The 12,838-nt window shown below is 32.1% G+C and overlaps 1 protein-coding gene across 1 annotated transcript; it reads left to right on the plus strand.

Moving 5' to 3' along the window:
- The first annotated feature begins 3,301 nt into the window (after window positions 1–3,301).
- Window positions 3,302–12,005, plus strand: LOC139513807 (uncharacterized). Its single transcript, XM_071302623.1, has 5 exons — window positions 3,302–3,460; window positions 7,741–7,852; window positions 9,239–9,352; window positions 11,104–11,182; window positions 11,897–12,005. Exons 1-5 carry the CDS (start codon window positions 3,372–3,374, stop codon window positions 11,986–11,988), a joined length of 486 nt encoding a protein of 161 aa, XP_071158724.1. The 5' UTR covers window positions 3,302–3,371; the 3' UTR covers window positions 11,989–12,005.
- Window positions 12,006–12,838: the final 833 nt, after the last annotated feature.

Genomic DNA, 12,838 nt, shown 5'->3' on the forward strand with positions numbered 1-12,838 from the left:
GATCAAACAAAGATCTATCATCAACGAAACATTTGGAGAGATTTTATCCATGACTCAAATGACATTACGCAGAAACAGAAGATTTACACTGACTCGAGTCAATCAGTTGCTGATATGACACTGACCTTTGAAATAATGTTATAAAATATAATACGTTGTTTGTCATATCACGGACAATACGAAATTAAATTGGGTAAAAGTAGATTACCGTAGCCGTATTTGGCACAACTTTTTGGAATTTTGGGTCCTCAATGCTCTTCAACTTTGTATTTGTTTGGCTTTTTAACTGTTTTGATCTGAGCGTCACTGATGAGTCTTATGTAGACGAAACGCGCGTCTGGCGTATTAAATTATAATCCTGGTACCTTTGATAACTATTAACATATGATTTTAAAGACAACATCATTACACCGAAACTGCAACCAATTTTCATTCTTGAACCGTAATCTCAAAATCAGACATAAGATATCATCACTCGTCAGACATTATAGAAAGTTAGTTTCTGAAAACATGGACAAACAGGTCGTACATTTGGAAACACAATGATTGCCAAAGTTGTAGTCTAGGAATCGACGATGTTATTTTCACCTTTTGAATCTTCCTCCTCCATTATCTTGCCAAGTTCGGTTAAAACAATATTACAGGTTCAAAGTAGTTATCAAAGGTACCAGGATTATAATTAAGTACGCCAGACGCGCGATCGTCTACATAAGACTTATCAGTGACGCTCATATCAAAATATTTATAACGCCAAACAAGTACAAAGTTGAAGAGCATAGATGATCCAAAGTTCCCAAAATTGTGCCAAATATGAAGATATGAAGCGTGTCTGGCGTAAAAAATTATACTCAAGGTATCTCTGATAACTCTTTATAAAGTTCTAGGCAAAAGCGAATGATATGGTCCGTAAGTAGAATAACAAAAATACCGAGCGCCAAGGAAAACTGCAAAGGAAAAGTCGCTTATCAAATTGTAAAATCAAATGCTCAAACAGATCAAAAGAATAAAATAAAACTTTCATATAAACCTGGTTTTACAGCTAGCTGAACCTCTCACTTGTATGACAGTCGCAATAATTTCAACATATTGACAACAATGTATAAACTAATTGATATAATAGGTAAGAATGTCAAAAATTTGGATACAGCAGTCAGAATTATGCTATTATCTTAATTTCTATAAAAGCAAACAACTCTATAAACCAGAAAAACAAAATGAAATACAAACAAAGCACTGTAAAACAATGGCGGAATGTAAAAATACCGAGCCATGTCAAAAGGATATTTTCAAAAACTGACTTAACAATAAAGTTCAAAAATATACAAAGACAATAAAAAGAACACTATAATATGTAATTAAGATGATAAATAACGTCAGTTTCTAGAATCTTCAAGACCATCATGTATCATTTGTAAAGTTTAAATGGAATCGGTACCAGGACATCATTCGTATATATAGCTCAACGTGCATACATCTAATTATACGTTCATGTGTTTCACATCCTATTTGTTATGGTAATATTTCATAAATACCACAAACATGTCGGCATTCACCTCAAAAACTAAACCTTTAAACAGACTTTCCAGAAGTGATTTAGTTACGATACTATTGTCAGGTCAATAAAAATATTGTATTGTATTGTATTGTATTAAAGATTGCATTTTTTTATTATCAAATATTGAATAAAGCATACTGTATCGGTCTTTGCATCGGAAATAAACACAATTATTCTTCTTCTCTTATATTTTATGATGATATGAAACCCCTTATGAGAGAATTGTGTGAAAAGCTGTCTATAAGGTTAATTGAGGTCTGGAGCTTGCATGTCAGTAACTACTAGTATAGTCCATTGTTTATTTATGTCATCATTGTTATTTTGCTTGGTTCCTTATGTTACTTATTCTAACATTGGACTTTGTTTTCTTTTAAACTGAGATTTACTGTGCGTATTGCTGCGTCATTGTTTATTCTACATTTCTAGAGGTGAAGGGGAGGGTTAAGGTATCACAAAACATGTCGACTGTGCCGCACTTTTGTGCCTGTCCCAAGTAAGGGACCTCTGGCCATTGTTAGCTTTGTATGTTTTTTTCCGGTTTAGTAATAGAATTGAGAAAGGAAATGGGGAATGTGTCAAAGCGACAACAACCCGACCATAGAGCAGACAACAGCCGAAGGCCACCAATAAGTCTTCAATGTAGCGAGAAACTCCTGCACCCGGAGGCGTCCTTCAGCTGGCCACTTAAAAATATGTATACTAGTTCAGTGATAATGGACGTCATATTGAACTCCGAATTATACACAAAAAAACTAAAATTAAAAATCACAAGACTAATAAAGGCCAGAGGCTCCTGACTTGGGACAGGCGCAAAATTGCGGCGGGTTTAAACATGTTTATGAAATCTCAACCCTCCCCCTATACCTCATATGTTTCGGAGTTTTTTGTCCCATCCATCTTTTAAGAACTAGTACATATTTTTGTTTACAGGCCAGCTGAAGTTTTCTCCGGGTGAGGAGTTGCTTTCCTATCCTTGATTGATTTTGCTGTGTATTTGATGTACTTTGGAATGTATGTGCTTGAAAGCAATTTGAAAACATGTGCCTTTTTCACAAATCGTTAGTTTTCAGTTTTAGTGATATTAGTTTTAGAGTGTTGAAGAGTAATTGTTTTCATCCAAAGTATTATTTGCAGATAATTCTTTTCAAACATAATCTTAAATTTTGCCACTTTAGTTGAACAGTAAGATAAAAATATTAATATATTTCAGAAAAATACCAAAAAAGTTTGCTTAATCATAAGCGACAGTGTTCTGTTCACAACCAGTAGTGCAACAAATATTTGAATTTGAAAAAAAAGGGATTTCTAAATCTTTGCGTGTGTTGAGTACAAATGCAACACTAAATTTAAAAGTAAAAATTAATTGTTCACAATACTTCTACAATGTCCCACAGTCGTTTCTGCGCACTGACTAATTTTTTTTTATCTAACTTAATTAGTTTAAAGTATTCTATTGTTCGAAATGACAAGTGGATCTGACTAAATTAACAGAAGCTGACGTCGAAATGTATTTTGAACTTTCCTGTGCTGTTACGCTGCTTTCATATCGACATCAGTTCTACTTTTATCCTTGGATGATCATTATTCTAAGCTAATCAGCTGTGGTATCAAATCTTTCATTAGATCAAAAGATCAAGCAGCATACCAAGATTGTCCGACATTGATTAACATGTGAAATATCTCATGGCCTCATGTTAAGTCACGTTGTTTCTTATCATGTAGGGTCACTGATTTGTGTGACCAACTCCACATATATTTACTTGTCAGAGAAAAGATACTTTCTTTCTAAAGGATCCCTCTAAGAAGAATAAGCAGAATGAATAGTTATATTTCAGTAGCTCTTGTTGTTATCTTTGCTGGATGTTCAATTGCCTATCCAATCCATGCATCCTGTAAAATCCAATGGTAAGATTATGTAATTTTTTAAACATATATTTTACTTTATATCTTTTTTAAGAGTGCATCTTTTTCCGATACACAGACATTTTGTTATTTGCCTTTTTGTGTTTTGTTGCTTTTCATAGTGATTAAGATTATAACACAACGTTGACTGCTGAACCCCACTTTTGACATATTTACCTAACATGTCTGTTTGTTTTGTTCAATCGTCGTTGTCAATATAATGGAATTTTATGCGACTGACATACAGGTGAGAGGTTAAACTAGCTATAAAACCAGGTTTAATCCACTATTTTCTACATAAAAAATACATGTAACAAGTCAGCAATATGACAGTTGTTATACATTCGTTTGATGTGTTTAAAAAAGCGATAAGGTCTATATTATTGGGACATTTAAGTCATATTCAGGTTTGCAACGTTTTTATGAAGTTTAACTGAACTTATTTCCAAAAATGCTCTAACACCACCAAATCATAGAAGAATTGTTTATGATTTCTGATCGATGGAACTATTATCCACAGTTAAAACTCGCGTTTAGTTAACCAACATATTACAGTATACATAAAACGAGCACAATAATATCTAAATTTAGAACAAATTAGGTCTTGTTCCTCGGAACTTTGTTTCTTATCTCGCAAGGTCGTCGGATAATTAAGTAGAATTTGTCTTATAAACGTAACCACATTCATTTAGTACATCGAGAGATTACAAATAAAGTAGCCATTTCCATTCTCAATTTTATTTTAGGTATAAAACGAGCACAATGATATGTACCACAAATTAGGTCTCCTGTTTCGGAACATTTTTTTTCTTATTTTGCAAGGTCGTCGTATTACAAGTATATTGTTTTTAAAACGTATCAAATATTCCTTTATTTTAATATCAAGGAATACTTCACTACAAACCATTAAAGTCTGAAATGGCCTATATCTGTACTCGACTGTACTGATTTTTACTCGACCAGTCTGAATTGGTCTGACTTTTACTTGACATTACTCGACCCAAGTCTGAAGCATACTTGACTGTACTGAATCGTACTTGACCCTTATCTTTGCTGTTGAAAATAGTCTGAACTATTACTCGACCAGTCTGAAACAGTCTTAACACAGTCTTAACCCATTCTTGACATGTAATCTACCTATTTTTTCAGTCTAAACCATACTTAACCAAAGGTCTGAACAATATTCGACCAGTCTGAACCATACTAGACCAAAAACCCTCTACTTTTTTAACTGTTTAAATAAGTCTTTTTTTAACTGACATATATAACAACAGCCAACAAAATTTATAAAAGATTTTAACCTTATATAAGAAATATATCTCTGATTATATTTAGGTTAAAAAAAAAATATTATATGAAACTTATATAAAAAAAGGGATAAAATTGAATAAATAAATAAAATTATATTTCTGATTAGTGGTGAAATATAAAGTATAACCTCTGCTTGGGGCAAACTCATCAATAAGATCACACCTGATCAGAGGTATGAAGTCTAAATAACATTGATTCAAAATTGCAACATCCTGTTTAAATTAAATAACAAGGCCTTTCGAATATACATGTATGTACTAGATAAGTAATACACGAATTAAAGAAAATAGGGCTTTCTTTTTACCTGTAAAACACACATGTACTGAGTAATTTAGAACATATTAAAGTGCTTTATGTATGCCATGTTAATTTGACAAAAAATACTTAAATTAGTTTTAAAATTTTTTTATTGTTACTTTGGAATACATTTCCTTTCTTAAAAAGTTATCAAAGATTGCTAGGGAAATTCTATTATAATGATTATATTAGATTTTTGGTTTAATAAAACAAAACTATTTTATATATATCTTAATAAAAAAAAACATTCACTGCATTAAGTCAACTGACAACATAAATCTATACTAGGCTTAAGTTAATGGTGAAAATAGTCCAATTACCATAAAATACTTCCGAAATATTCATAAAATATGAATAATATTGAAGATATTAGTCACAATTCATTTTTTTTTAAATTATTTGATCAGCTTGTTTCATTTATATTTTAAAAGTTGATATATATTATTCTCTTATGGTTGGGGCCTGTTAGAATAGATATTTTTCGTATCACACCGTACGGAGTGTGATATGAAAAAGTGATATCAAAATTACGTTAATTTGATTGGCTTATCTCGTAAATTTCCAATATTTTCATTGGCCGTTGATCAGGTCATTATTCACTGGAAAAGGTCATGACGGGACTACTTTTTTTCTTGACAACTGATTGTTTACCTCCGGTTTTCGCGATTTTCGTCTGCTTTATCGTCTGTATTATCTAATATAAATCTTATCATGGACGAAGAAATAAAGAAAGGAACCCGTGTACGGATATGTAACGGAGCAAAGGGCATTATAACTGGCACAACTTCCAATTTCAATTTCCCTCTGTATGCGACAGTAAAACTACCGATGGACGCCGCAAAGCTTCAAATATAATACAGTTATCTCTATTCTAATGCAAAACAAGTTCATAATTAAATTTCAATCACAATTTCAGTGTAAAATCTTCATTAAAGAAAATTACGTGAAAAGATGTTATCTTCTTTGGTCCCTACACTACGTGACGTCATAGGTATGCTTCCGGTGTCATACATGTGCCGCATCAGAATATAATAAAATTTGATAAAAAGAAGATTTTAAGGCGCAACAAGTGAGTTATTTGTTAATTATTGTAAAAACAACGTGTCAATACACTTGTTACAAATAAGATAACAGGCCCCAACCATAAGAGAAAGATCAGTTCGCGTTGCAAAGAAAAACGGCCGTAGCAACACAACTCGCAACAAATAGGCCACGCACATACAACTTTTTGCCATAAGAGAAATAGGTTTAACAACTTGTGAGAATGTCGTTATTTAATTTCACTAATAATAAACTCGCCATAGGCTCGTTTATTATTATTGAAATTAAATAACTCGAGTTGATATCAATCGATATCTAATTCTCACTCGTTATGAAACCTATAATTATGTAAGTGTTGATTAATATTGAGTTGAAGTTATATTATGATTGATTATTGTGAAATTTTAATTTCAATACTGTATTGAATACATTTTTAATTTCAAGTTGTTGTTTAAATTTCATTTTTATTAAATAAAATCCTAAATTGATAAAATTCAGTTAATAGATACAAAGAATAGGTCTAGTTTGGTTAAGACTCGGTCGAGTATGGTTGAGACTAGGTCGAGTACGGTTCAGACTAGGTCGAGTACGGTTCAGACTTGGTCGAGTACAGTTTAGACTCGTATAAAACGGTTAAGTACTGGTCAAGTACACATTCAGACTGTTAAGTATGGTTCAGAATTCAGTCGAGTATTATCAAGTAAATCTCAGACGAATTCAGACTGGTCGAGTAAACATCAGTACAGTCGAGTACAGATATAGGCCATTTCAGACTTTTCATGGTTTGTAGTGCTTATAACTTGTATTTTACTCGAACATTGATTTAAAAGGGTTCAGGTTTTAAAAGTATATCTAATTATTGGGTCTTATATTTAGATTATGTAGTACTTTTTAATGATTTCGAATTCAAATGCAAAATTTAAATTCTAAGAATAATTGTAACAGACCTAGCTTGAACATATTCCGACTTGTTCTTGGTGTCAGACCACCAATTACTCCCTCAAATTTAGAACGTATGTAAAAGTAGGCCTACTCGGGACAAAAAATAGTGCATTTGATGTCATTGTTTACTTAAACTACCCAACAAATTTGCAGAAATGAAACTTTTGGTGAAAGAGAAATATATTAAGACCATTTTGAGCCCAAATTTACTTGTCTATGAGTTGAAATTAAAAATTGAGGATTAATGCGCTCCATAGTATACTAATTTAAGATTTCAAGAAAACCAGGGGTTATTTTTAGTGGTACATCCATTCGGAAGGTCTCTTCTTTCTTATATGGCTTTAAAGGTATGTCGAAAATTGGCATGCAGAAAGGTGATACCTGTACGATTCAGGACATACCTGGTTTGTAAGAGGTTAAACTTAAGATAAAAAATTTAGAAAGCTATGAAAATTGCAAAATTTGGTTGAACAGGTAGGGACTTTTAATTGGTGGTCTGACACCTCTTGAGATTCAAATTGCTTTAAACTAAAATAATTTGATGTAAAGGATGTTATCATATTTAAGACGGAAAATATTGTATAAGTTTGTTAATTCAGAAGACCATTTAATATTATATTCTTCGTTTAATATCTCGGACAGAAACTTCCCAATTAAATTATGAAAACAGTTTATATTTTGTAATTTTTTAGGACATTTGGAATCACCTGTGATATGGTAAAGGAAAAAATCAAGACCCAGATCTCTACCTGGTCTACAGCAGATAACTGTCCAAATGGAGCAGGAGAAAAATGTCTGTATACAGTACGTATTTTGACTTTTCGTTAGTAATAGACAGGTATTTTACTGCAAGGAGTTCATATACTTAATAAATTGTAATTTAATCCGTTATGTATGTTTATACATTTTGTTAGTATGTTGGGGTAAACATATATTAATTAGGATGAGGAAACAGTAGTATACCACTATTCAAAAGTCATGAACCGATAGAGAGAAAATAAATCCGAGTTATGAACAAAAACCAAGGAAACACATAAACTGTAACTGTATAAACCTCTTTAGCTCTGGTATATTTACTGTTTGTTTTATGTAACAATTGTACTAAAATGAAACAAAATGGGTCGATGCGCTCACAAACTGAAAAAAGAATGTATTATATGTAGAGTTTGTGAATCAGCGGCTCAATTATTTTATGGACTTCACCTTTTTTAATTTGCTTTGAAGTTCAGTTTTGTTTTTGGTATTCTTATTCTATAGAATATGTGTTTAATTCATATATCTTGAAACACGCATTAATTACCTTTTTTCGACGCTGACTGTCGGTAATAATATCGAATCGGTCGCCATAGATCTAATGATGCTTGACTAATCTGTACTATTCAGGAATATTACAGTTGTTATTCATTCGGTCGATGTGTATGAGTTTTGATTTTGCCATTTGATTTGGGTCTCTCCTTTTTTCAATTTTCCTCGGAGTTCGGTATTTTTTGGTATTTTACATTTTGTTTGTAACGACGTGGATGCTATCACAGTCACTGTTCTTTTCTCTAATTTAACGAAAATGTAATTTCTGATGTTTTAACATTCGTTTGTAAGTAAAGCAAGTGCAAACCATATCAATGCAAAAACGTTCAAAGAAATATAATTCAAAAGTACAAAAACAAAAGTCTAAACAGAACAGACAGTAACGTCAACTCATTGGACTATCATATAATACGTTTTTCAAGTTTTATTTTCGGCATTTTGTTCATATTGGCAAAACCTCGTTGACCATACATGGTTAAGACATATTCCATATATAATAATATTAATTAACTCATCAAAGATACCAGGCTTATTATGTTTTACGCCAGACGCGCGTGTCGTCTACAAAACGACTCAAAAGTGACATTCGAATCATTACAGTTATAGAATTTATAGATTTAAATCGTTATGTTCATATGAAATGTTATACCTTCACAAAAATACTTGCATATTTTTAAATGTTATAAACTCGTTTGATTTTGGTTTAAATAGAAACATGTTTAATCGGTAGTTTCTACAAATGAAGATGCCTGTAACAATTCAGGAATATGACAGTTACTTGTTAACCATTCGTTGGTGTGTTTGAGCTTTTAATTTTGCAATTTATTTTTTTATGGTTTTTCCGTTTTGCAATTTTTTTTGTTATCTTACTTTTTGATATTTTAGTTTGTTGGTGAAACAAGTACAACAATTACAGCAAAACACTCGACACCAGTGAAGCATTACCTTGATGATTTGACCTTCACATTGACAGCAAGTAACAGTATGTGCAATGTCAAGGTAAGTCCAAGAGACACACAATTGAAATAGTTCAATAAACTCATCTTAGATACCACGACTAAATTTTGTATATACGCAAGACGCGCGTTTCGTCTACAAAAGACTCATCAGTGACGCTCGAATCCAAAAAAGTTGAAAAAAAAGCCAAATAAAGAACAAAGTTGAAGAGCATTAAGATCCAAAATTCCTAAAAGGGTTGCCAAATACAGCTAAGGTAAATAAAGGCAACAGTAGTATACCGCTGTTCAAAACTCATAAATCCATGGACAAAAAACAAAATCGGGGTAACAAACTAAAACCGAGGGAAACGCATTAAATATAAGAGGAGAACAACGACACAAGGTAATCTATGCCTGAGGTAGAAAAGCCTTATGATTTCAAAAAATTCAAAATTTTGTAAACAGTTAATACATTCCTTCACATTTTTTTATGGATTGTCAATGATCATATGAAGACATTGATTTGATTAACCTTCATAATCTAAGAAATTATATGCAAGGTGTATAAAAGGAGAGCATGTCATAGGACAAAAATATGCAAAACTTTACGAAATGTCAGAGAAAAAGTCAGAACTAAGTTACATATTTTTACTAGGATGCCATTTTGAACAAAAAGTAAGCATTTACAGTCAGTTTTGTTCGTTTTTTTTTAAATAAGGATAAAAACTTCGCTTATACACTTTTGGTCGTGGAAGACACGAATTTTCATCAGAATGTATGCGCCTTATATGATATGACCAATTGGAGATCGATTGCGCATGTGATATACATGTTCAAATGGTAAAAAGTATGTCAGATGTAAAGGTGAGACAAGAAAATGCACCAGGGGGCGATTTTTTGGGGTAAAGGCTCGTCACAACGTCATAAAGGTGAGACAAGAAAATGCACCAGGGGGCGATTTTTTGGGGTAAAGGCTCGTCACAAAGTCATGCTTATACACATAAAAAGATGCTTTTCATAATCTTTTCATTGTGTTAAATTAAAAAAATTCTTACTGTACTAGTATATATTATCAGATAGATGTCCATTATCACTGTACTAGTATACATTATCAGATAGATGTCCATTATCACTGTACTAGAATACATATTTTTTAAGGGGCCAGCTGAAGGACGCCTACGGGTGCGGGAGTTTCTCGCTACATTGAAGACTTATTGGTGGCCTTCAGCTGTTGTCTGCTCTATGGTCGGGTTGTTGTCGCTTTGACACATTCCAATTTCCTTTCTCAATTTTATTAGAATACTATTGCATGTAAATATCTTATATAAATTATATTTTTGCATTTTTTTTATATCTAGATCAAATACCCATCGTAAATCTCAGCCTTGTCGATGGTTGATTGAATAGTCTCCAGACCTAAAAGAAATAAAAGGGCATATAAACTCATAAATCAAAAATAAACTGTTAACACCATGTAAAATCATAAAAAGAACAAAAACAAACAATCATGAAATATTGTTACTTTATGACGATTTCAATCTTTGTTTGTTGTTTCTAAGATTTGTTTAGTAATTCTGATATCTATTTTATAACGTTATTAGTCAAATTTGAGACTTGTAGTCAATTTTATGGGCATGGATTGCCAGGTAATTGTGAATTATATCGGTATATCTATGTATGAACATAAACATATGCATACCTGAAGTCGCTTACTAGTATAAGGTTTCGATTCTATCGTCCCAAGGTATCTCTTTTTGTAAATAATGTTGTTTACTTACATCTATCTAATAATTTATACTGTTTAAATTGTAGGGTTACTCCACATCAGAAACATGGTATGCTCACCTTGACTATAGCACAAACTATTGTAACCTCAACAACCTGATCACAGGTATGCAATATCTTAATGTAAAATAATATGGACACCAATACTAAAATTCAATTAAGTATACACATGTATTAAAAGCATAGCAAAAATACCAAACTCCTATTGAATTTCGAAAAATGAAAGTCCAAAAAATCTAATTAAATTAAAAGACATTATCAAGGAAGGACGAAAGATACCAAAGGAACAGTCAAACTCATAAATCGAAAATAAACTGACAACGCTTGCTAAAAATGAAAAAGACAAACAGACAAACAATAGTACACATGACACAACATAGAATAAACTGTTAACACCATGTCAAAACATAAAAAGAACAAAAAACAAACAATCATAATATCAATTTACAGAACAAGTGAAAAAATGTCATATTCCTGACTTGGTATATCCTTTTCCTGAAGGATATTGTGGGTTAAACCTGGTCTTATAACTAGCTATAAAAGAACCGTCTTGTATGACATTTGTCAGAAACGGCAGAAAAACCTTGCCATGTTAATGAAAGTATTTTTAATTGTATGGAATCTGTTCATGCAATTTAAATAGCCGTAAAGAGTAGAAAGGAAATGTCAGTATTAGCGCCTTATTTGTATCCAATATGTTAAAAGGAAAAACAATATACTAACGTTTTATGCAATTAAAAATTTAAATATTTAAACAGGCCTAAATATATTCTCAGGGGGTTATGCTATCAAAAAATGATTTGGTTTATTTTTATTTAAGGATCCGGACTGGACAAGGTTAACGGATACACCGAGGTTACCAGTGATAGTGTGTGCACACAATATTCCAGCAAAAATTGCGAAAAATATTAAATTATTTAGTAAAATTAGTACAGTTAATGTAATTTTATAAATAAGAAGATGTGGCATGAGTGCCAATGAGACAACACTCCATTCAATTCACAAGGTAAAAACGGAAACAATTTTATGTCAAATCATGGCCTTCAGCATGGAGCCTTAGCTCGCACAGAACAGTAAGCCCCAAAACGACTAGTATTAAACAATTCAAACAGGAAAACTAGCAGTCTAATCTATATAAAAAACGAGATACAAGATATAAAGGCAACGGTAGTATATCGAAGTTCAACTATAGGAGGAAAACAAGTGTAACAAAAGAACACCCCGCTTTTTAAAAATATCTAAAAACGAACTATTTAAAAACTTATGAATCGCGCTAACAAACGACAACCACGGAAAAACAGGCTTCTGACAGATCACAATAAAATGTCAATATAAAAACTTCCGTATTGTTTCAATGTGTAGTCTTGAGTAATTGAGGAAATGGCGGGAACAGTAGTTTGCCGATGTTTGGATCTGATCATTCGATTAGGAAGAAACAAACAAAGAAAAAAAATTAAACATGAAGAAAGTCTGACCCCAGAAGGAGCAAGATCGGGTGCTTCGAGATTATAAGCGTCTCTTACTGTGCAAACCTTACCCAACATGCGAATCTATTCAGTCACACTGTCACATTCGGTAACAGAAAACAATCCGTTAAAGAACAAGTTATATGACTTATCTTGTCAATAAAGATCTTAGACCGCAAAAAAAAAGTATCTTGAGGAATTTACACACAGACACATCGTATCAGTCAACCAATTCATGATCGTTACCGTAAAACTTAGTTGGTATTGATTTCAATCTTTCTTCCTAAACATAGATT

This window comes from Mytilus edulis, chromosome 2 (genome assembly GCF_963676685.1).
Source record: "Mytilus edulis chromosome 2, xbMytEdul2.2, whole genome shotgun sequence".
In the NCBI taxonomy this organism is placed as follows: Eukaryota; Metazoa; Mollusca; class Bivalvia; order Mytilida; family Mytilidae; genus Mytilus; species Mytilus edulis.